At 37.7% G+C, this 23,470-nt stretch overlaps 1 protein-coding gene and 1 long non-coding RNA gene across 4 annotated transcripts in view; one reads left to right on the top strand and one right to left on the bottom strand.

Annotated features, from left to right (window-relative positions):
- The window catches only part of MTMR8 (myotubularin related protein 8), a 227,697-nt gene that overhangs the window by 181,881 nt on the left and 22,346 nt on the right, over positions 1-23,470 (top strand). For all 3 annotated transcript variants that reach the window (XM_065916129.1, XM_065916128.1, XM_065916127.1), the window contains one exon: positions 7,638-7,764. In XM_065916129.1, coding sequence (XP_065772201.1) covers positions 7,638-7,764 — 127 coding nt within the window. The remainder of the gene's footprint in view (positions 1-7,637; positions 7,765-23,470) is intronic.
- Positions 10,369-23,470, bottom strand: part of LOC136153984 (uncharacterized) — a 57,611-nt gene continuing 44,509 nt past the window's right edge. Inside the window, exon 4 of the long non-coding RNA XR_010660466.1 lies at positions 10,369-12,111. This is a non-coding gene — a long non-coding RNA (uncharacterized lncRNA). The remainder of the gene's footprint in view (positions 12,112-23,470) is intronic.

Here is a 23,470-nt window from a genome sequence, read left to right as displayed (position 1 = left end):
GGTTCCCTGCCCAAGTATTGCTTTAGGATGGGCTCTGAGGCATTCTGGATTCTCTAGTTAGGCTTCCTGGTCGGGTGGGACTAGTGGCTATATTCAGCAGCACACAGAGCTTTGAATTTGGTTCCCTACACAGGTGGAGCTACAGAATGAAATTAATGGCTGATTTGGCTTTCTAGTATCAGAACCAGGTAGATCCACCCACTTATCTCCCCAGCCAGATAGAGCCACTGGCTCAGCTCTGCCGATGGATAGAACTACTGGCTGAACTGCAGTAAACATGACTGAGGATGGGCTACAGGACTGCCGCAGTTCTCTAGTTAGGTTTGGGTGTTTATAACACGATGTCAAACAAACAAGTATGTTTTCCACCTTACATTCAGCACCTGGGTCAGCTAAATTGGTCAAGGTCTTAGCCCACCACTGTCCATTTACCTATGTGAGATAAGCCTCTCAATTTTGTTGTTGAGTATCAGTGATTAGGGGAATAGGTGCATCTTGATAAGTGAGGTTTATGTGTGAGCTGGGCTAGGGAAAAGTTAATATGTTGTGTACACTAAAATTAGGTTGCTAGAAGCAACCTCATAATGTGGTTAAATTTGCCATCTTATTTATTTCTGTGGCTAAACCTTTATGAAGTTTGGGTTTTGTGGGCAACTGTATATTCCTCCTTTTTTATATTGGTATACTTTGGTGTTTTGGTTTCTTGCCAGTTATAATGGCAAACAACATTATGTTTCCACAATTGTGAGATAAGCTTCACAGGGGCACTCATAAGTTTTTTTTTAAGTTACTAATTTATTAATAAGACAACAAATTAGATCCTAAATTATGGGACATTGCAACATGGGATCCTCATAGGTGGGCATATTATTTCAAAAATAGACATCTATTGTATTGTACACTTTAGCCTATTTCTGTCTCTGTTTATCACAACATTGCTGTGTTTCAGTGCAGGACCAGCTGCTCCATTGCTTGTGTTCTAGGGAAAATCTCTCTAGGACAGGCATTTTTATAGCTTTAATAACCTCATAGTGGACCCTTGGGAGTAGTGGTGTAACCAAACCAACAAATTTCTTCCCAGGCTAACTTTGCTGCTAGGTTTCTTTCTCATAATCATTTCTATCTCCTCAAAGGTAGGTTGTATATGTTTTTTAGGACCCCCAGAAGACTACCTTTGGGTCTTAATTTCCCTCGAGTATTTTCCAAATCCTTCTAACAGTGACCTTTGTAGGCCCAGCAGATTTTGTAGCAGCCATAAACACATAGATATCAATTTGATTGGGGATTCCCATGTAGAGAGTGGTTAGATTTTTATATGGAATCAAGTATGATTTTTATAAGAATTATATTTTCAATGATACACAAGAGCTATGGCTATTTACTATGGGCAGACAGCATTGCATCTGTGTTATATAAAATTTGCAGTTGGTCCTGTGAGGTTAGATTAGGGAAGAATTCCCAAGCTGATTATGCATGCATGTGTGCTCAGTTGCTTCAGTTGTGTCTAATTCTGCAACTCTATGAACTGTAGCCCACCAGGCTCCTCTGTCCTTAGAATTCTCCAGGTAAAAATACTGGAATGAGTTGCCATGCCCTCCTCCAGGGGATCTTCCTGACCCAGGAATCGAACCCACATCTCCTGTGTCTCCTGCATTGCAGGTGGATTCTTTACTGCTGAGCCACCAGGGAAACCCCAAGATGATAATACTCCCCAGTTTTTTATTTATGTTTTTATTATTATTTTTATCCCCAGTTTTTTAGATATGCCTTGACTTGGGCAATGTTATATACTATACATTGCCTTCCATTTAATATATTAATTAGTGGTCAAGGAAGAAGTTTGTGGTAAGGATCCCTTGGTCATATGGTTAGTACAGATTCTCTCTGCTTCAATAAATGAGACTCATAATGGAGAGGGAGAGAGAATATTAAAATTAATGTTATAGTAAAAATGGGCTATAGCCCTATAATGTAATGTAAGATTGTACATTATTGGCAGGTTTTTACATTCATCATCCCACCAAGGAATAATAAAAACTATAATTTTATCTCTGTAATCCCACAGAGTTTGTTGGTATTGACTCTACATTACAGCATTTTTTATTTGATTACACCAATCTTGAGCATACTGATTGTAATATTAGGTACATACTATTTCTAGGAATTCCTTAAATAAAACCCAACAGGTCGTGACCTGCTGCTCTGTTCGATGGCCTTAATAATAGTGGGATTCATCTGATTTGAAGTAAAAGTTAGCCCATAGGGCTTACAAGTCATTTATGAGTCACAAGTGATATTTTAAAGTTGGCATAGTCAACACCACAGTTCAAAAGCATCAATTTTTTGGCACTCAGCTTTCTCTATGGTCCAACTCTCACAAACATACATGACTGCTGGAAAAACCACAGCTTTGACTGTAGGGACCTTTGTCAGCAGTGATGTCTCTGCTTTTTAATACACTGTCTAGGTTTGTCATAGCTTTCCTTTCAAGGAGCAAATGTCTTTTAATGTCGTGGCTGCAGTCACCATCTGCAATGATTTTGGAGCCCAAGAAAATAAAGTCTGCCACTGTTTCCATTGTTTCCCCATCTATTTGCCACAAAGTGATGGGACTGGATGCCACGATCTTAGTTTTTTGAGTGTTGAGTTTTAAGCCAGCTTTCTCACTCTCTTCTTTCACCCTCACCAAGAGGCTCTTTAGTTCCTCTTCACTTTCTGCTGTTAGAGTGGTATCATCTGCATATCTGAGGCTGTTAATATTTCTCCCAGATATCTTGATTTCAGCTTGTATTTCATACAAATCAGCATTTCACATGTTGTACTCTGCATATAAGTTAAATAAGCAGGGTGATAATATATAGCCTTGACGTGTTCCTTTCCCGATTTTGAACCAGTCTGTAGTTCCATGTCCAGTTCTAACTGTTGCTTCTTGACCTGCATACAGATTTCTCAGGGGACAGGTAAGGTGATCTGGTATTCCTGTCTCTTTAAGAATTTTCCACAGTTTGTTGTGATCCATTCAGTCAAAGGCTTTCACTTAGTCAATGAAGCAGAAGTAGATGTTTTTTTTGGAGTTCCCTCGCTTTTTCTTTGATCCAGTGGATGTTGGCAATTTGATTTCTGGTTCCTTTGCCTTTTCTAAATCCAACTTGTACATCTGAAAGTTCTTTGTTCACGTACTGCTGAAGCCTAGCTTGAAGGATTTTGAACATTACCCTGATAGCATGTGATACCCTAATGATTAGTGATGATATCTTTGTATGCTTATTGTCCATATGTATCTCTTATTTGGAAAAATTGTCTATTCAGGTCCTTTTTTTAATTGGAGTATAGTTGGTTTACAGTGTTGTATTGGTTTCAATTATACAGCATAGTGGTTCAGTTATGCATACTCATATAATTTTTTTTTCTTTTTCAGATTCTTCCCTCATATAGGTTATTATAGAATATTGAGTAAAGTTTCCTGTGCTGCACAGTAGGTTGTTGTTGGTTATCTATTTTATATATAGTTGTGTATGTATGTTAACCCCAGGATCGTAATTTATCCCTCCCCCTACATGATTCCCCTTTGGTAACCATTGGTTTGTTTTTGAAATCTGTGAGATCTGTGAGTTCATTTTAGTTGCCCAGTTGTGTCCAACTCTTTGCCAACCCCATAGGCTGTAGCCCAATGCCAGGGTTCTGCAGCCCAACAACACTGGAGTGGGTTGCCATTTCCTTATCCAGGGGTTCTTCCCAACCCAGGGATTGAACCTGGGGTTCCTGCATTGCAGGCAGTTTCTTTACTTTCTGAGCCACCTGGGAAGCCCCTGAGTGATTTCATATGATATTTGTCTTTGTCTGACTTCACTTAATATGATAATCTTTAGGTCCATGCCATGTTGCTGCAAGTGGCATCATTTTTTCTTTTTATGGCTGAGTAATATCCCATTGTATATATGTACCACGTCTTTATCCATTCCTCTGTCAATGGTTGCTTCCATGTCTTGACTTTTGTAAATAGTGCTGCAATGAACATTGCTGTGCATGTATCTTTTTGAATTGTGTTTTTCTCTGGATATATGTGTGTGTGTGTGTGTGTGTGTGTGTGTGTGTGTGTGTGTGTGTGTGTGTGTGTGTGTGTGTGGAGTAGGATTGCTGAATCATATGGTACATCTGTATTTAAATTTTTCATGAACCTCCATACTGGCCTCCATACTGGTTGTTCCAATTTATCAGTACATTCCATCAACACTGTAGGAGGGTACCCTTTCTTCCCACTCCCTTTATCATTAGTTGTTTGTAGACTTTTTAATGATGGCCATTCTGACCAGTGTGAGGAGATACTTCACTGTAGTTTTGATTGGCATTTCTCTGATAATTAGTGATGTTGAGCATTTTTTCATGTACTTTTTGGGTATGTGTATGTCTTCTTTGAAAAAATGTCTATTTAGATCTTCTGTTCATTTTTTAATTGGGTTGTTTGTTTTTGTGACATAGAACTGCATGAGCTCTTTGTATATTTTGGAGATTAATCCCTTGTCAGTCACAAATATTTCTTTCCATTCTGTATGTTGTCTTTTCATTTTGTTTATGGTTTCCTTTGCTGTACAAAGGCTTTAATTAGTACAAAGTTTAATTAGTCCCATATTTTAAATTTTTGTTTTCATCTTCATCACTCTAGGAGGTAAGTAAAAAAATACTGCTTTGATATTCTGGTTCCTGCCCAGTGGTGTGGAGAGCTGGGTCTTGTCTCTCTAATTTGCAGGGCTGTGCTCAGGAAGACTTGAAGCTACTTCTCTGCTGACGGGTGGGCCTGTGTTCTTGCCTTGTTGGTTGTTTGGCCTGAGGCATTCTAGCACTGTAGCCTACAGGCTGTTTGGTGAAGCTAATGTCCAGGAGGGCTCATGCCAATGAGTTCTACCCAGAACTGCTGCTGCCAGTGTCTTTGTCCCCAGAGTGAGCCACAGCCACCCCTGCCTCCGCAGGAGATCCTCTAATGTTAGCAGGTAGGTCTGGCCCAGTCACTTATATGGTCACTACCTTTTTTCTCCTGTGTCCTGGTACACACAAGAGCACTTGTGCACCCTCTGAGAGTGGAGTTTGTTTCCACCAGTCCTGTGGAATTCCTTGATCAAATCCCAGTGGCCCTCAGAGTCAGATCTTCTGGGGGATTCTCCCAGTGCCAGACCATCAGACTGGGAAGTCTGATGTTGGGCTCAGATATTTCACTCCTGTGAAAGAACTTATGTACTATAATTGTTTAGCAGTTTGTGGGTTGCCCACCCAGCAGGAATGGGATTTGATTTTATTGTGATTGCACCCCTCCTACCATCCCCTTGTGACTTCTTTGTCTTTGGATGTAGGGTATCTTTTTTTTTTTGGATAGGTTGTAATGTTTGTTTGTTTGTTTGTTTGTTGTTGCTGGTTGTTTAGCAGTTAGTTGTGATTTTGGTGTTCTCATAAAAAGGTGTGAGCTCATCTCCTTCTGTTCCACTGTCTTGAGCTAATCTCATGTCAGAGTGTTCTACCTATGTTTTTCTCAAATTTTATAGTGTCTGGCCTTAAACTTAGGTCTTTGATCCACTTTGAGTTTAATTTTTGTGTATGGTGTTAGATAATGTTCTCATTCCATTCTTTTAAATGTAGCTGTCCAATTTTCACAGCACCACTCTTTGAAGAGGCTGTCTTTTCTCTATTGTATATTCTTGCTTCCTTTGTCAAAGACATGTTGACCATAGGTGTGTGGATTTATCTCTGGGCTTTCTATCCTGTCCCACTGATCAACATTTCTGTTTTTGTGCCAGTATGATCCATACTGTCTTGATTACTGTAGCTTCATAGTATAGTCTGAAGTCAGGGAGCCTGATTCCTCCAGCTCTGTTTATTTCAGGATTGCTTTGGCTATTTGGGATCTTTTATGTTTACATACAAATTTTAAAAATTTGTTGTAGTTCTCTGAAAAATGACATTGGTAATTTGATAGGGATTGTTTTGAATCTGTAGATTGCCTTGAGTAGTATAGTCATTTTCACAGTTTTGATTCCTCCAGTCCAAGAACATGACATATCTATCCATCTGTCTGTGTCATCTTCAATTTCTTTCATCGTTGTCTTATAGTTTTCAGAGTACAGATTCTTTTCAGTAAGTAGATTTGCCCCCAGGTATTTCATTCTTTTTGATGTGATGTTATATGTAATTGTTTCCTTAATTTCTCTTTCTGATCTTTCATTGTTAGTGTATATGAATGGAAGAGACTTCTGTGTATTAATTTTGTATCCTACAACTTTACCAGATTCATGTTTGCCTTTACCACTGAGCCTTCCCATTTGCAATTTTATTGTCTTAGTTGTGGACTTTTCATTTCTTCCTAGAGAAGTTCCTTTAGCATCTGTTGTAAGATTTTTTTTGGTGATGCTGAATTCTCTTAGCTTTGATTGCCTGCAAAGGTTTTGATTTCTCTGTCGAATCTGAATAATAGCCTTGCCAGGTAGAATATTCTTGGTTGGAAGTTTTTCCCTTTCATCACTTTATATATATCATACCACAAGTTTCTGGCCTGCAGTTTCTACTGAAAAATCAGCTGTATATATTTATATTGTCTGTTGCTTTTCCCTTGTTGCTTTCAATATTTTTGTTTGTTTTTAATTTCTGTCAGTTTGATTAATATGTGTCTCAGCATGTTCTTCCTTGTGTTTATCCTGTATGGTACTCTGTACTTCCTGGACTTGAGTGAGTGTTTCTTTTCTCATGGTAGAGAAGTTTTTGGCTATTATCTATTCAAATATTTTCTAAGACTCTTTCTCTTTCTTCTCCTTCTAGGACTCCTATAATGTAAATATTGGTGCTTTTAACATTGTCCCAAAGGTCTCTGAGACTGTTCTCATTTGTTTTCATTCTTTCTTCTTTATTCTGTTTCATAGCAGTCATTTCCCCCACTCTGTTTTCTAGCTCATTCATTAGTTCTTCTGCCTCATTTATTCTGCCACTGATTCCTTCTAGTGTATTTTTTTCATCCCAGTAATTGTATTATTTATCTCTGTTTGTTCTTTAAATCTTATAGCTCTTTCTTAAATATTTCTTGTATCTTCTCAGTCTACCTCCATTCCTTTTCCAAGATTTTGAAACATTTTTACTATCATTACTCTGAATTATTTTAGGTAGATTGTCTACCTCCACCTGACTTAGATGTTTTTCTGCAGTTTTATCTTGTTCCTTCATCTAGAACATACTTCTCTGCCATCTCATTTTGCCTGATTTTCTGTGTTTGTGGTTTCCTTTCTGTATACTTGCAGGACTATAGCCCTTCTTTCTTCTAGTGTCTGCTCTTTGGTGGATGAGGTTGATCCTGGGGCTTGTGCCTGCCGACTAGTGGCTGGAGCTGGGTCTTATTCTTTGGGGTAGGCAGGATATGTCAAGGGGTGTGTGTTAGAGGTGGCTATGAGCTCAGTACAACTTTAGGCAGCTTGTCTTCAGCAGAGATCTTTCTGCTAAGAACTTTACTTTTAATTATGAGCATGTCCTGTATTTTTAATGTTATCATAGTTACCTTACTTTTGAGATCTGCCTACCTACCAAGCTGATATGAACAAAACATAAATAATCTATTTCTTTAGCTAAACTAACCCACTTTTTTTTTTTCTTTTTGTTTATTCAAGGTTCTGGTGTGGGATGTATAACCGCTTTGACAAAGGGTTGCAGCCCAAGCAGAGTATGCTAGAGAGCCTCCTGGAAATTAAGAAGCAGAGATCAATGCTGGAGGCAGATGTGCACAAACTAGAAAAGGTGAAAAGTTGAATCTCAAAAAGAGAATCTCTTACACCTTCTGAGTAGTCCCAACTCACTTGGAATTGATTTGGTACTTGTGAGAAGCAACCTGGCTGACTTGTAATCCTCTCTGCTTTCCAAGCATCCTGTGTCTATAAAGCTCTGATGCACAGCTCTTCTTTTTTTTTCTTTTTTTTAACCTCCCATATCAAGTGGTAAATATCACAGTCAGCTAGGTAAGCCAGTTTGTTCCCTTTTTGGATCTGGATGGAATTAGGAGGAGGAACAAGAGGGAATTTCATGGAAATAATGGAGGTATTTGTTATCCATAAAGAAAATAAGTATAACTTCTTGGGTGTACTAAGGAGAACAATGACATTGCTATTTCCAACAAGGAAAACCTTTTAAAAAATCTGATTTCCTTCCCATGCAGATGATAAACTCTGTTCATTGAATGGTTCTTTTGCTTTAGAATATGATTATGTGTTGATTTCCTTTATGATACCAGCAAAACCAAAGTCACACAGTTGTTTTTAATTAGAGTTGAACAAGTCAACAGGGATTTCTTTTCAAAAAAAAATAGAAAATGCTGAACTGCTTCTGGAATCCAGAGGTCCCTAGGGTATGTTTGAAGTAAAGGGGAGGGATACTTCTTAGAAAAGAATTCTTAGAAAGGGTGTGCTGCTTAGGAACTGGGCATGAACCTCCTTTCCATCAGATAAGGCATAGCATTTCTGCTGCTCCCTGTAAGTAAACAAATATCCTTTTATTTTTAAAATAAATGTATTGTGGTTGCATCAGATCCTAAACTTTTGAATGTCCTCTTGAAAAGCAACAGTCAGTTACTTAGTTCCATTAAAAAAAAAAAAAAAAAAGATGAAGACAAGGGAGGGGAAGGAAGAAAACTGAAGTATGACTTAAAATCAGGAAACAAAGGAAACAAGCAGCCCCAGGAAAGAAGCCATAGGCAGAACTGAGAAGTAAGGAAACTTTCTCCTGCCTCCTCTTTTACCTATTAGCAACCTCCTCCACAGGGTCTTCAGAGCAGGTCCTCTGTTATAAACCTAACCCTTTTACTTATTCCTGTCTAGTTCCTAAGAGAATCAGATTCATTCTGTTAACAGACAGAATCATACCACTCTCTGATTCTAAAGTTAAAAAGTAAGTAAGGCTTCCTTTTAAAATAACCCATACAATATTTTAAAGCAATTATCCTCCAATTTAAAAAGAAGAAAAAGCAAAAAAGACAATAACAATTATTAACATTCCTTTTTTAATACAGAGAAATAAAAAGCAGCCAATATTATATACAGATACCCTGTTGATGTTTTTTAAAAGGCAGTACAAGTATAAAGTTATAATATGCACAATACAAAAATATACAAAATGAAATGTTGAAAAAACTCTCCCAGCCACCTATACAGTCAATTTCTTTCTCCAAGTGTTATCACTGTATGCGTGTGTGTGTGTGTGTGTGTGTGTGTGTGTGTGTATGATTTTGTGACTTCCAGGAAAATAAGAATGGTATGCTTATCCCTAAGGCAGGAGCTCTTAACTGGAGTCCATAAACCCATAGATGTCCACAGATGACCTTTAAGGGATCTGTGAAACCCCTGAAATTATCCCTAAAAACTGTTTGTATGCCATCTCATTTACTCACTTGTGCCTGCATGTGATTTTCTGAGAAGAAGTTTCATCCTTTTCTCCAGATTTTCAAAGGTGTCTGTGACCTCCTGAGAAAGCTAAGAATCACTGCTGTAAAATATCAGTGAATCTTTGTGTTATCCCTGAAAGTGAAAATATCCATTGGAGACAGCATGAAGTAGTAGACAGGTCATAGACTTTGGCATTAAGGAGAGGCAGGGTCAGATCCCAGCTCTGCCACTTCATAAATGTGTGAATTTGGGTGAACTTACTTAAATTCTCTGAACCTCAGTTTCCTCATCTGTAAAATATAGCTAATACTTAACTAATAGGACTTTAGCATAAAATGAAATACTGTAGTGGTTGGCACATGGAAGTAATCAATGAATGTTAGTGATCCTTTCCCTTGCCCTCCCTGTTCTCAGTAATAAAATTGCATTTATAGAAAAGGGAACTTTTATAGATACAAGACCTTTGAGGATATTTAGTGGTAGGGCTTTTAAAGCACTGTGTTAAGTGATGAATAAAAGATGTTTGAAGATAAGGAGGGGGCAAAAAGTCATTGGCTACCATATAAGTGACAGCTGACAGGATCCCTATTCGTCAGTGTGATATTTGCCTAGTTTTACTCCAGTTTCTAATTCTTTTCAACCATTCCTTGCCCCCATGACAGAAACTGAAAGCCCATGATGAGCCATCAGAAGAAGTCTGTACATGTTCTCAATTAGGGCATTTATTATCTCAGCACCTGGGAACTCCTTTGACAAATTCTGTCTGCTTTATGGGTATCGATGGAGACCTGAATACCTTGATGGAGAATGGCACTCTTTCTAGAGAAGGAGGCCCTCTAGTTCAGATGGGTCAAGTAAAAAGTCAGTGCGCAGACCTCCACCATGACTATTATGGGATCATGGGCAACCTTAGGGTCATAAACATTTCTAGGGATGTGGGCTTCTCTGGAGACAAAGGCATCTCTGGGGTCTTGGGCATCTCTAACAACATGGGCACCACTGAGGCTATGGGCTTCTATGAAGACATCAGCATCTCTGAGACCATGAGCTTCTCTGGGAGCATGGGCATCTCTGAAGACATAGGGCTATCTAAGGCCAGCAACAAGACAGGTTTCTCTAAGCAACAGTGAGCTATTCATCTGTTTCCATGTTAGTTATACCTACAACACCCACAATGATGCTTGTCTCAAAAAAGGCTGTGCTGCTTTTCTAACTGGATTAAATGGCTGAGGCTTAAGATTCTACAAAGGGATTTAGGGCCTTAACTAGTTAAGCAATCAGTATATGCACATCAGGAATTCCCTGATGGCTCAGTGGTAATGAACCCACCTGCCAATGCAGGAGATGTGGGTTCGATCCCTGGATTGGGAAGATCCTCTGGAGAAGGAAATGGCAACCCACTCCAGTATTCTTGCCTGAGAAATCCCATGGACAAAGGAACCTGATGGGCTCCAGGGCATAGGGTCACAAGAGTCAGACATGACTTAGCAACTAAACAACAAGAACAAACAACATATGCATGTCAAGCAGCCTAGAATATAGGCAAGAGAAAGAATACGTTATAGTTCTAGAATGGGATTTAGCTTTAAAAATATAATATCTTGCTTTTCAGCTGAGATATTAGATTGGTTCCATTATTCCATTTCCCTTAAAGGTCAGTCTCCCTTACTTTTCCACCCTTACTATTCTAGCAGGAGAACAAGTAGAAATACTGTCACAGTGAAGAATTAAGATCCTGTTGAAGGGATGGTGTGCAAAGGTAACTGAATTGCAGAATGACTTGTGCAAAATTTTACTTAAAGATATATATAGTCACACAATGTAAGCTCACATTATTGCCAGTAGAGACCCCCAACATTTGCCTGAGAAATAAATCAAAATGGTACATTGGTGGTTTAGAACATACAAGGAAAATTTTCCCAATTCGCTCCCTAGCTAGGTCTTATAATAGTCACTTAGCCAACTCCCTTTTTTATAGATGGCCCATCAATAAACTTGAATCCACTACATTCTAAAATGATCTATTCCAAAACAGTGGGGTCTGAATTAATAATGTTGATCAATAGCATTTTCAACATCAGTTCAGGAGACAACTGAAAATCTTAGTGCTTTAGACCCTGGCTTATACATGGCACATGTGCCCACCTAAGTTTTCCTAAAACAGGACTCTTCTTAGGTCTTTTTTTTCTTTTTTTTTTTTTTGGCCATACCACATGGCCTGTGGGATCTTAGTTCTCTGTGCATGGATCAAACCCATTCCCTCTGCAGTGGAATCATGGAATCTTAATCACTGGACTGCCAGGGAAGTCCCTCTTCTTAGGCATTTTTATGAAGATCAGTGGTTTTACTTCCCTAGACATCACATCAGTTTGTGGATTTTTAGACAATTGGCACTACTTTTAAAATCTGGTAGGCTTAACACCTTTTACTAATATAGACTTTTGAAAAAAGTCTGTTCTTAAGGCATGTCCAGCTACTCCAGGGGAAGGGGAAACTAAACTTTCCCCGATTTGGGGTTGATACACTTGCTGTACACTTTCCTATTGGATATACAGTCATAGTTTACCCATTTCCACATGTTGGGGTAGGATAAGCCTTCCATAGTTTGGGTCATGCAATATATTGTCAGCATTTTCAGAATTTCCTTTGGCAGTAGAATCCATATCTTCACCCAGGATGTCTATTTTGTATACCATGTATCTGGTTTAAGCTAAAAAAACAAAAAACAAAAAACACCTTAGATTCTTAGTGAAAGAGCCATCTCTGTTACTATCACATCCATTTGTAAATACAGACATCTCTAAAGGATCATCTCATTAGTTACTCTATAAGAAAGGTAGGCCTTTTAATCGAAGTGTTAGAAGTAGCAGAGAAGAGGCAGCATAGTTCCTTGATTTCTTACCCCTAGCTAAAATTTGGACCAAAAAAGAGTCCTATTTAGAAGAAGAACTCTAAGTCATTTTGGTTGTCTTTTTTATATGTAAATAGGAGCCACTTTTCTACATACCTCTTCTTGGTAGCTGTTTTAATTCTGTGTTTTTAAAGAACTAGTTCATATGTGTCTTTTCCACTTATAAATAGGAACTGCTTTTCTACTTACCTCTTCTTGATAGCTGGCTTCTTCCTATAATGTTAAAACATCAATGTGATTTCCTATTGTATCTTCTCTGATGCCCCTCTTTCCACTATTTGATCTTTGACTTATATGCATAGTTGCTCAGTCATATTTGACTGTTTGCGACTCCATGGACTGCTGCCTGCCAGGCTCCTCTGTCCATGGGGATTTTCCAGGCAAGAATACTAGAGTGGGTTGCCATGCCCTCCTCCAGGGGACCTTCCCAACTCAGGGATTGAACCTAGGTCTCCTGCATTGCAGGCAAATTCTTTACCGATTGAGCTACCAGGGAAGCCCAGGGATCTTTGGTTTATATAACATAAACCATCAGATGTTGCCAGTTGTCATTTGACTTGTTACTTCTTGAAAAAAATGGGATTTGTGCAAGTCATTTTGATCTGGAAGCCCCATTTAACTCTGGCTCTGTGAAGGAGGATGTCAAAGACAATGACAATAAGGAAGATGTCAAAGACAATGACAATACCAATCATCTGCCACAAGTGAGTTTATTCTGGATTTTGCTTTGTAACAAAGACTTTCTCCCACATCTCAATCTGAATTTTATAGTCCATTAACTAGCATGATATTTCCAATAGTGTGTTACGAGTTTTCTAGAGAAAAGAAAAAGGCAAATGACTTTTGCAAATCCTATAAAAGTTAAAGTCTCATATTTATTTCCACAGACCTGTACAAGAGTGTACATAGTACCAAACTTTATTTCTTAGATCCAAAACAAAATTAATCATTAGTGACAAGTTCTTTTCAATGCAATTCTAAACTGAGAAGTGGTAAAGAAAAACACAGTGTTTCCAGTCAACTTGTTTGTTGTTTATTATGTTTATTCCCTAACATGTCCTATATTACTTGTATATAACATACATGGAATTTGAAAATCTGAGGAAGGAAAAATGTTCAGTAGAATCCAAATATTTATGCACTGGTAAAAACCCAGTAGCTATCTGTAGTCAAGAACCTAGCAATAGAGGGGAGAGTCCTGAAGGAAAGTTACTGAGTGTACTAGAAAAGATCATCTATTAATGGCTTTCATTTCATATCCTCATATAGTATCTATGCTGTTAAAGAAATGTGACTCCCTCTGCTACTGCCCTACCCTTCCAATTCCCTGAGCAGAAAATTCCATTCTAGTGTGACTGCCCCATTTAAATAGGAAGGCATTTAACCACCTGCCACTGTCTTATGCATGAACCTGACATCTGCCTGTTTCCTATACAGTTTTCACAGGTCTGGGGTCACTGCCTATCTTTTCCAAGCCTGAGGCAGTTTTTGTGCCTGGGAGTGTGGCCATTCTCAGATTTTACACGAACACCTTTTTTAAAAGTTCATTAAGGATATGTAGAAGCATTCGGAGAGATGAAATTGAGTAGTTCCAAGCTTCAAAGATATGTCAAAACTTTTGATTCCATTCAATAAAGAACAAAACCCAAAAAAAAAAGTTCATTAATTATTCGTTTATAGAATAACAGATCCTTCATGGTAATAAGTAAAACAATCCTAAATAACAAACCTAAGTAACAGTTAATAGTCCAAGTTTTTAAAGAAAAAATTTAAGGCTGAGGTTTGCTGTATGACAGAAAGCATGAAGATTTATTTAGCACTAATTTGGCAAGACTAGAAAGCTTATGGTACATGTATTAGGCACAGGTATCTTTTGGAAAGTCACCGTAGAAACTGTGTTCAATTACTACCAAGATAGTTGTCATGCCTGTCAACATGCATCAACATATTTTTTCTGAGACACACCTCAAACTTCACTGAAAGTAAAATCTTTCCTTGAACACTTCCAACAAGAAGGAATCAGAGTCTTTTTAAGAGATGTTTTCAAATAAAAATTGTAAATATTTAAGCTTGGCCTGAATTTAGCAGAAAGAGAAGTTTAATAACTATATCAGATTTTTGTTACATAGTGATTTTTATTAACACATAACACCTTTTCTTGATGCTATTAAGCGTTGATGTACCACTGGGAAATCTTTCTATGAGAACATTTTATAAAGTGGCTTTTTAAAAAAACAGGTGTGTGGGAAAAGGTAAAGTTGTCTCAAAAGGGGAATATTATATTTTGAGATTGGTTTCTTCCTAGGACGATTGTTCTCATTTTCTCTCTCAGTCTCCAAAGTAAATGATTTAATGATGTCTGTTGTACCAAATCGTTCCCCCACCCTCAGGCCTCTCCTTCCCAGAATTCCATGTATGATACAGGCAGATATGATTATAACCAAATCTGGTTACTTTCTTCTAAGTGCCAAATCTAGACCTGACATTTTATATAGACATTTCAAAACAAAAATTAGAAATGAATTAAGCCTTAATTTTTTTCCTATGAGGTTACTTTTTTTAATATAATGTAAAAAGATGACGATTATTAGATGAAACCACACAGGAAAGGGATAAAGGAAAAGATTTGGGGTCGTAAAGGACTCTTAGTTTGTTGCCCTTTTGGAGGAAGTTCTGTTTTCACAGCATTTGATGGCAGCAGTAAAAGCTTTTTCAAGGCAAAAAAAAAAAAAAAAAAAAAAAAAAAAGGATTTTCAAGCCATATGGAACATGTCTTCTGATTCCCTGGCTATGAGACTTGACAGTCTTCACCTTCCCCTTAAATGGGAAGTATTAATTTCATCACCAATCACAGCAGCCCATGTCTCCTTTTGATGTCAGTGCAAGTAGACGTGTATTACATGCTCTGTGATTGTAACTTGTCTTCACAAAAGGCAAGTACTCTTTGAAAGCTATCTAATTTAGGCCCATGTGCCTTGCTGGGGCTAAAAAAAGAAAATTTCAGAAGTTGGCCTGCATGAAACCAACAGCTTCTATGTTAAATCTGGTGCCCTGGTCCTTGGCATTTTCTAAAGCTTTGGGGGTTACCTAAAAGCCTCTTTCTCTTCCAAAGCTTTGTTGCCTTTCAACCATTTTCATGACTTTGTACTCTGACTCTTTAGAGAGCTGTACACTAGCCCTTATAGAATACCAGTTGTGGAGAAGGTAAGAGAAAAGAAGGAGGAAAGAGAAGGTACAGAAATACATCTGGCCAGTTAATCAAAAGGAGCATATGGCAGTCCAGGATGACCAGAATGCCAATTAATTAAGATTGAATATGCTCCAATAAGGTCCAAATTAGATCCTATTTTCCAGTTAGTATTATGGCTAACATATTTTCTTTTAAGGTTATATTTTACACTGGTAGAATTTTTTTTTCCTTTAGAATGCTCTGTGTGTTTTCTGTGTCGACAATTTTCACTCCTAGGTTATGTGGTCCTGGGTTTTCTTTTCTTTTAAAGGGTAAAGGGTGGTAGGTGGTATCCTCTCCCATCAATATGTCTCCAAGGCTTATGTGTCCTGAGTTCCTTCTTTGCCTCTTTGTAGATAAACCACCTTTTGACACCCCTCTCCCTGAGTCACATGAGACTGTATACACCAAAGTCACTAGGTGATCACTGTTCAAAGACTCACGTCTCTGATCCCACCTCACATGCAGTTGGCCATACCAGTTCACATAAAGTCTTTCTATGTCTCTACATCACATTTGCTGACAGGGTTGTTTCTGTATTTTGCAAATGTCAATAAGAATGCAGAGCATGTATCCTAATTTCTTCCCCCTAGTTTTGAAATAGAGCATGTCCTATATTCTAGTTAACAGTGTTTCAGGCTTAGGAACAGGTAACAAATTCAGTCTTTTTAGAATGTAACTCAGAGTTTGTATATGTGTATATGTTTACTGTAACTTTAGTAGCATCTGGTTGAACAGGTTATTTGGGCATTCATTCAATGAAGAGAATTTTTTTTTTTTCAATGAAGAGAATTTATCCAAGAATAAAAATCTGCTTTAATGTTAGACCTCTAACTATGGGGCTTCCCTGGTGGCTCAAAGGTAAAGAAACCTCCTGCAATGCAGGAGCCACAGGAAATGCAGGTTCAGTCCTTGGGTCAGGAAGATCCCCTGGAGGAGGGCACAGCAACCCACTCCAGTATTCTTTCCTGGAGAATCCCGTGGACAGATGAGCCTGGCGGGATACAGTTCATAGGGTTGCAAAGAGTTGGACTTGACTGAAGCCTGCATGCATGTACTCTAACTTTGATATTGTCCAGCTGAGTGCCATAGGACTTTAGGACATGTTAAGCCAGACATACAAACCAAAGAGATGGTGAAGCAACTGTCCTTTTCCCTGTATCAATCAGGCATCTTTAGAAGTACTATTCAAATATATGATCACTGTTACCTGTAGTGTGATAATATTAGCCATATACCTGCATGAATGTCATGCAACTGATATATAAATCAGAACCCAGGCTGTGTAGGTTCTTTGAAAACCTGACTTTTCATTAGCCCCAGGTTTACAGAATGACTATCACAGCAGCTCAAGTCTGAACTTTATAAGGTACAACAGTGTATATGATTGATTTTAAACTTCCTATTGTGTGTTATCTTGAACCTGTCATACCAGTGGGGTATGGATGTGTGATGCTGTAAAAATATTCACTGTTATTTGTTTAGTCCAGTGTCAAATTGTTCACTGGCCCCATTTTGCACTTGTGTCCAATTTGAAGGTATTTTATTGATAACAGTTTTTTGACCTAGAATTTAAAAGCTTCAGTTTTTTATGTGTGTGAGGTTACCATGTAATAGTTACAAATTAGAGGAAAAGTGGCATACCTTCAAAAAAGAAACGTACACTGACCAACCTTAATTGATGAACCTCATTATAAAGACAAAATCTGCAGGTAGGTTAAATGTTGATGTTAAAATAAAACAAGTATCAGAGAGGATGCCTGGCTCTGGACAGCACTATGGAGTACAGAGTCTAGCTAGCTTTAATGAGCTGGGAGAGCAAGACTGACACCCACTTAACTCACAAACCATACTGTCTGACAACACATTTTGTTCATTCACATATACCCTATTTCCCTCTATTGGAATCCTCAACCTCTTTTCTGATATAACATACCCTCTTCCCTGAGGTGACCTGTTCAAATGGATAATTTCATCTATCTGGCAGGATTTTTTACCAACAGATTCTCTAAGCATAATTTGATCTCTCAATCAGGGTATGACATGAAATATAACTTTGTACTTGGAATTTATCCATTGTATAGTCCCATGATAACTTATTGCATTAGTTGCAGCTGAGGACATGGCAAGCCAAGTCCCCTTAAATCAGCTATTTCCACAGCCTCCTGTCACCCATAGAAATCTGGTTTCACAGGGGAAAATGTATCAATGGAAGGCCCTGGTTGGGAAACCACTTCTGGATAAGTCTCAGCCCCTCAACTTACTATGTTTTCTTATTTGCAAAATACTAATAATCTCTTTTCTGTGAGTCTCACACTATGATTCTGGAAAGCAAGGGAAGTTGTAACTGCAAAAGCATTTTGTAAATTTGGAGTTGTTTTTCATATATAAATTGGCAAATCCTGTCAAACTGAACCACATAGAAGCTATTGCATAGAAGCAAGGAACCAAATAATCAAGAATTGGCAATGTCAATTCTTTAAGGGGAAAATGTCACTTGGGTATATGTGAGTCACAGCACATTTGAAAGGCTTCTTCATTTCTCTAGGCCTCTGTTGCCTTGTGTTTAAAACAAATGATTTGAACTAGATGATTTCTAGGGAAAGATATTAAATACCTATTGAATGACTCATTGTGTCAGGCCTTGAGGTAGGAGCTTTAAATGTATTTCATGTGGCTTAAATAACTGAAATCCTGTGTAAGACACCAAGCGAGTATGTAGGCTATTTGGAACCCAAGGCTGCCTTAAAATTTTGTCTCTCTTCAGAATTTGGTACTCTAAAGTCCTGTTTATTGGACTTCTGGTACAGACAAGATGTTGTAGACTCATTTATCACTGCTCCTGCCAATTAAGTACAACTTTTAAACCCTGTGAATAACACAAGAGCCAACCAAAGGAAGACTCTGAGAGATGGTAAGAGAACTTGTTTGGGACTCCAGGACTGGAGCAACAACCCAAAAGAAGAAGGCAATCCGACTTAGCTATTTCCTGACCTCTAACTTAAGAATAGAAGGGCAGCCCAGGGAGGCTCATTTCTCCCCCAGATTGAAAAAGAGTCCCTCTGACAGGTGAGCATGGCAGCATCAGCAAGAGGGATTGATTAAGACCCTATCCCCCACTAATAATAATAAGCTAGGTGAAGGGCATTCCATCCCTGCCTTTCCCACTGAGAGACACTGTAGTAGCCAGGAGGTATCAACAAGAGATGCCTTGCCACAACAAGTGCTCATCCCAGGAAGCTCCCTCCATTTCCACAGGCAGGGAGAACACTGTAAAAATAAAGGACCAGCCAGGGAAGCCTCTTTGTCCTTGAAGACCTGAAATTTCCATTCCCTACTGAGAGACACAGGGCAACAGGCCTGGGGAAAGCCCTTCCACCCTCTGAGCTAACACAAGCAGAAAGCAGTGGTAGCACTCATTATACCAGATAAGTCAGGAAGAAAAAAGCACAACAAAGGCTCTGAAGCCTAAACTTCCATTGTAACCACAGCTGACAAAAGTGGGCCAGAATCAGCATGCTAAAATTAAGGTGACTGCCTTCTAAAAAAGATTTAAATAGGACCCAGAGTCTCCTAACATACTAAACTGAAATGTTCAGGATACAACAGAAAGTCACTCATAATACCAAGCCAGGAAAATCACAATTTGAATAAGAAAAGATAAACAGCTGACATGAACACTGATATGAATCAGATTATCTGGAAAGGATTTTAAAACTGTCATCATAGGTACTATTAAAAAGGCAAAGAAATTATTTTGAAGCAAAAGGAAACATGAATATATAAAAAAAAATAATATAACAGAGGATAAAATTAGTGAACTTAAGGACAAGCTAATATAATTTACCCATTCTGAAAAACATTTAAAAATGGCTTTAAAAATAAATAAGCAGAGCCTCAGGGGCCTGTGTAACATTTTTTAAGCCAGCATTCATATCTTTGGAATCAGAGAAAGGAAGTAGAAAGAGAATTGGACTGAAAGAGTACATGAAGCAATAATGGCTGATAACTTCCCAAATTTGGTGAAAAGTGCAAACCTAAGGATTTCAACTGAGCAAACCCCAAATAGAATAAACCCAAAGAAATCCATACCAGGACACATAATAATTAAACTTCTAAAAACTAAAGACAAAAAATATTGAGAACAGCCAGAGCAAAATGATACATTATCTGTAGGAGCTACCAATTCAAGTGAAAGTAAATTTTTTATATGAAGCTGTGGAAGCCGGAAAAGAGTTGATATTTTTTCAACTGCTGAAAGGGAAAAAAAATTGCCAACTGGAAATGCTGTACTCATTGAAACTATCCTTCAGGAATGCATAGGAAAAAGACATCCTCAGATGAAGGCAAACTAAAAGAATTTGTTGGACCTACTCTTAAATGAAGCTCTTCAACAGAAAGAAGAAATGAACAACATGCAAGAACAGATGGGTAATTTAAGTTGATAGATGGGAACTCTGAGGAAGAATGAAAAATAAGTGTTGGAAATGAAGCATAATGTAATAGAAACGAAGAATGCCTTTGATTGGCTCATCAACAGATTGGACACAACCAAGGAAAGAATCAGTGACTTGAAAAAACATCAATAGAATCCTCCAAAACTGAAATCCCAAGAGATTTTTAAAATGGAAATTACAAAACAGAATAACCAAGAATTGTGAAATAGTTACATAAGGTATAACATGGGTGTAAGGGGAATATAGAAGAAGAAGAAAGACAAGAAAGAAAAAGAAGGGAGGAAGAAAGAAAAGGAGGGAGGGAAGGAGGAAGACAAGCAATATTTGAAGCAATAATGACTAAGAATTTCTGAAAATTAATGATAGACACCAACCCACAGACCCAGGAAGCTCATAGAATACCAAAAAGAATAAATACCAGGAAAGTCTATACATATGTAAATCATATTTAAAATGCAGAAGATCAAAGACAAATTCTTGAATGGAACCAGAGAGGGAGAATTGCAATACCTATAACCAAGCAAGGGTAAGAGTTATATCAAACTTCTCTTCAAAATCTTGCAAGCACAGACAGACTAGAATAAAATAGTTAAAGCATTAAAAGGAGAAAATAACCAATCTAAAATTTTGTACCAGTGAAATTATTCTTCCAATGTGAAGAAGATAAAAGCTTAAAGTAAGATGATAGACTAGGAAGATCCAAATCCTCATTCCCCCATAGGAGCATTTTTTAAAACAACTAGAGAGTAAATAAAATGACTTTATAAGGTTTCTGGAAATCAGATAACTGTAACATCCAAGCAAATGCCCAACCAAGAAAAAGCCCCATTCAAAAAACTAGAAAAATTTGTGATGTTTTTACTCATCCTTGACCTACTCCCTCCCTAGCATGGTGTGGATGGAGGGAAGCGGTGGCCCAGTCCCCAGTTACTTCTTCAAACCAGAGAAAGCAAAGTGGAGTTAATTTGCAATGTTGTGACCTTCCTGGGGGCTGCAGGAAGGATTGGTCTCTGTATTGTTGAAAATGGATCTCAGATACCAGGCTAGGAAAAACCATGTGAAACAGTGAGCACAGTTCATGAAAGCCACAGAAAGACTACAGAGCCACAGATAATGGAGGCAAGAAAATACTGGTAGAGGAATACAATATAAAAGCAAAGACCTTGAAAAGCTGGGATGTTAATTCTTAGGGAAGTTATTATATTTATAAGCAACTATTTGTTAGCATAACACCTAACCTACAAGAAATACTAGATAGAGGTCCTTCAAGTTGAAGTGAAAGAATTCTTGAAAGGAGTTCAAAGTCATACAAAAAAATTAAGTTCTCCATTGAAGGTAAATATGTAGATAAATGTAAAAAGCAGTATTACTGTGATTAGATTTAAAACTCAGCTTTTCATTTTCTACACTATTTAAAAGAGAAATGCCTAAAGAATAATTGGAAATCTATGTCAGTTTGTTACATTGTATAAAGATGTAGCTTGTGACAACACTAACATAAAGTAAGGGAGGCAGAGATGTAAAGGGTAGTTTCCATAGGCAGTTGAAGTTAAGGTGGTAACAATTTAAAATTGATTGTTATAACTTTAAGATGTTTTTGTTATCACCATGGTAACCACAAAGAAAATATAGACGGTATACAGGAGGCAATGAGAAATGAATCAAAATGTGTCACTACAAAAAAACGCAACTGAACACAAAGGAAGGCAGTAATGGAGAAAGTGAGGTTCACTAAGGGCATAAGACGTGGAAAACAATAAAATTGAAATAGCAAGCTTTTCACCAATAGCAATTACTTTACATGTAAATGAATTAAACTCCCCAATAGAAAGATATATATTGACAAAATGGATTTAAAAAAAAAAAAAAAAAAACCAGAATCTAATTGTATGCTATCAGCAAGGGACCCAACTTAGATCCAAGGGCATGCATAGATTGAAAAATGTTGGAAAAGGTGTTCCATGCAAATAGTAACCAAGAGAGGAGGGGTGGCTATACTAACGTCAGACAAAATAGACTTTAACATAAAAACTGTTATGAAAGGCAAAGAAGGACAGTATATAATACTAAACAGGTCAATTCATTAGAAAGATCATACTAAAGTCAATCAAGGTAATATACCACATTTATGTTACAGAATACAAGTCTGTGTTCCCAATGTTGAGTGAGGCCAAACAATACCAAAATGTCAGAGTTTAGAGCAGAGAAAGTTTTAATGAAGGGCCGTGCAAGGAAACTGGTAACTCATGCCTTAAAAAGCCTGAACTCTCTAAGGCTTTCAGAAAAGCACTTTTAGAGGCAAGGTGAGGGAACAATGTAGTTAGTTGTTGCAGACTCCTTGGTGTAGGCTTCTTTGTTCTTGCAGCTGTCCAGGTAGGTCAGCCCACGGTTAGGTCACAATATTCCTGTAAACCTCCAACAAGAAAAACTATTTTCAAGCTATAGGCAACATTCTTTTAGAAAAGGTGCAGAGTCAGCATAACTTAGCACAGGCAACAGAGTATAAAGATTAAAGTAAATGTATGGCAAAAACCACTACAATATTGTAATTAGCCTCCAATTAAAATAAATAATTTTTTTAAAAAAAAGATTAAGGTTAAAGTAAAAGGAAAGTATCAGGGGTAAAAGTAAAGTAAATAAAGTATCAGGGCTTCCCTGATGTCTCAGTTGGTAAAGAAAACGCAGGAGACCCCAGTTTGATTCCTTAGTCAGGAAGATCCGCTGGAGAAGGAATAAGCTACCCACTCCAGAATTCTAGGCCTTCCCTGTGGCTAAGCTGGTAAAAGAATCCACCTGCAATGAGGGTAGACCTGGGTTCAATCCTGGGTTGGGAAGATCCCCTGGAGAAAGGAAAAGCTACCCACTCCAGGATTCTGGAGTGGAGAATTACATGGACTGTATAGTCCATGGGGTTGCAAAGAGGAAGACACGGCTGAGCAACTCTCACACAAAGTAAAAGGAACAGGTCTAATAAGTAGTCAGATTTGCTCTTCCCTGTTACATCAATAGAATGAAGGAGAAAATCATATGATCTTTTCAATTCATGAAGAAAAAAAGATTTTTTTAATTAACACTATTCTATGATTTTAAAAAGCCCAAAAACATCTCACTAAACTGGGAATAGAAGGAAATTATCTCAACACAATAAAGGCCATATATGGAAAATCCAGCACTAACACCATACTCAATGGTGAAATATTTTTCTCTAAAGTGAGCAACAAGAGAGTAGTGACTGCTTACACCATTTCCTACTCAGCATTGTACTGAAAGTTTTAACCAGAGCAATTGGCAAGAAAAAAAAATATATATATAAGGGATACAAATTGGAAAGAAGAGGCAAAATATGTTTGAAGATGTAAATATTTAAAATAAATAAAATATATAATATAGTGTTAGGACTGATAAGTGAGTCTAACAAGATTGCAGGATACAAAATCAGCATGCAAAAAATTATTTGCACTTCTATGTGCTA

Source organism: Muntiacus reevesi, chromosome X (genome assembly GCF_963930625.1).
Source record: "Muntiacus reevesi chromosome X, mMunRee1.1, whole genome shotgun sequence".
NCBI classification, from domain to species: domain Eukaryota; kingdom Metazoa; phylum Chordata; class Mammalia; order Artiodactyla; family Cervidae; genus Muntiacus; species Muntiacus reevesi.
Note: the sequence above shows the minus strand (reverse complement) of the source record. Positions and strands in the feature narration are given on the sequence as shown.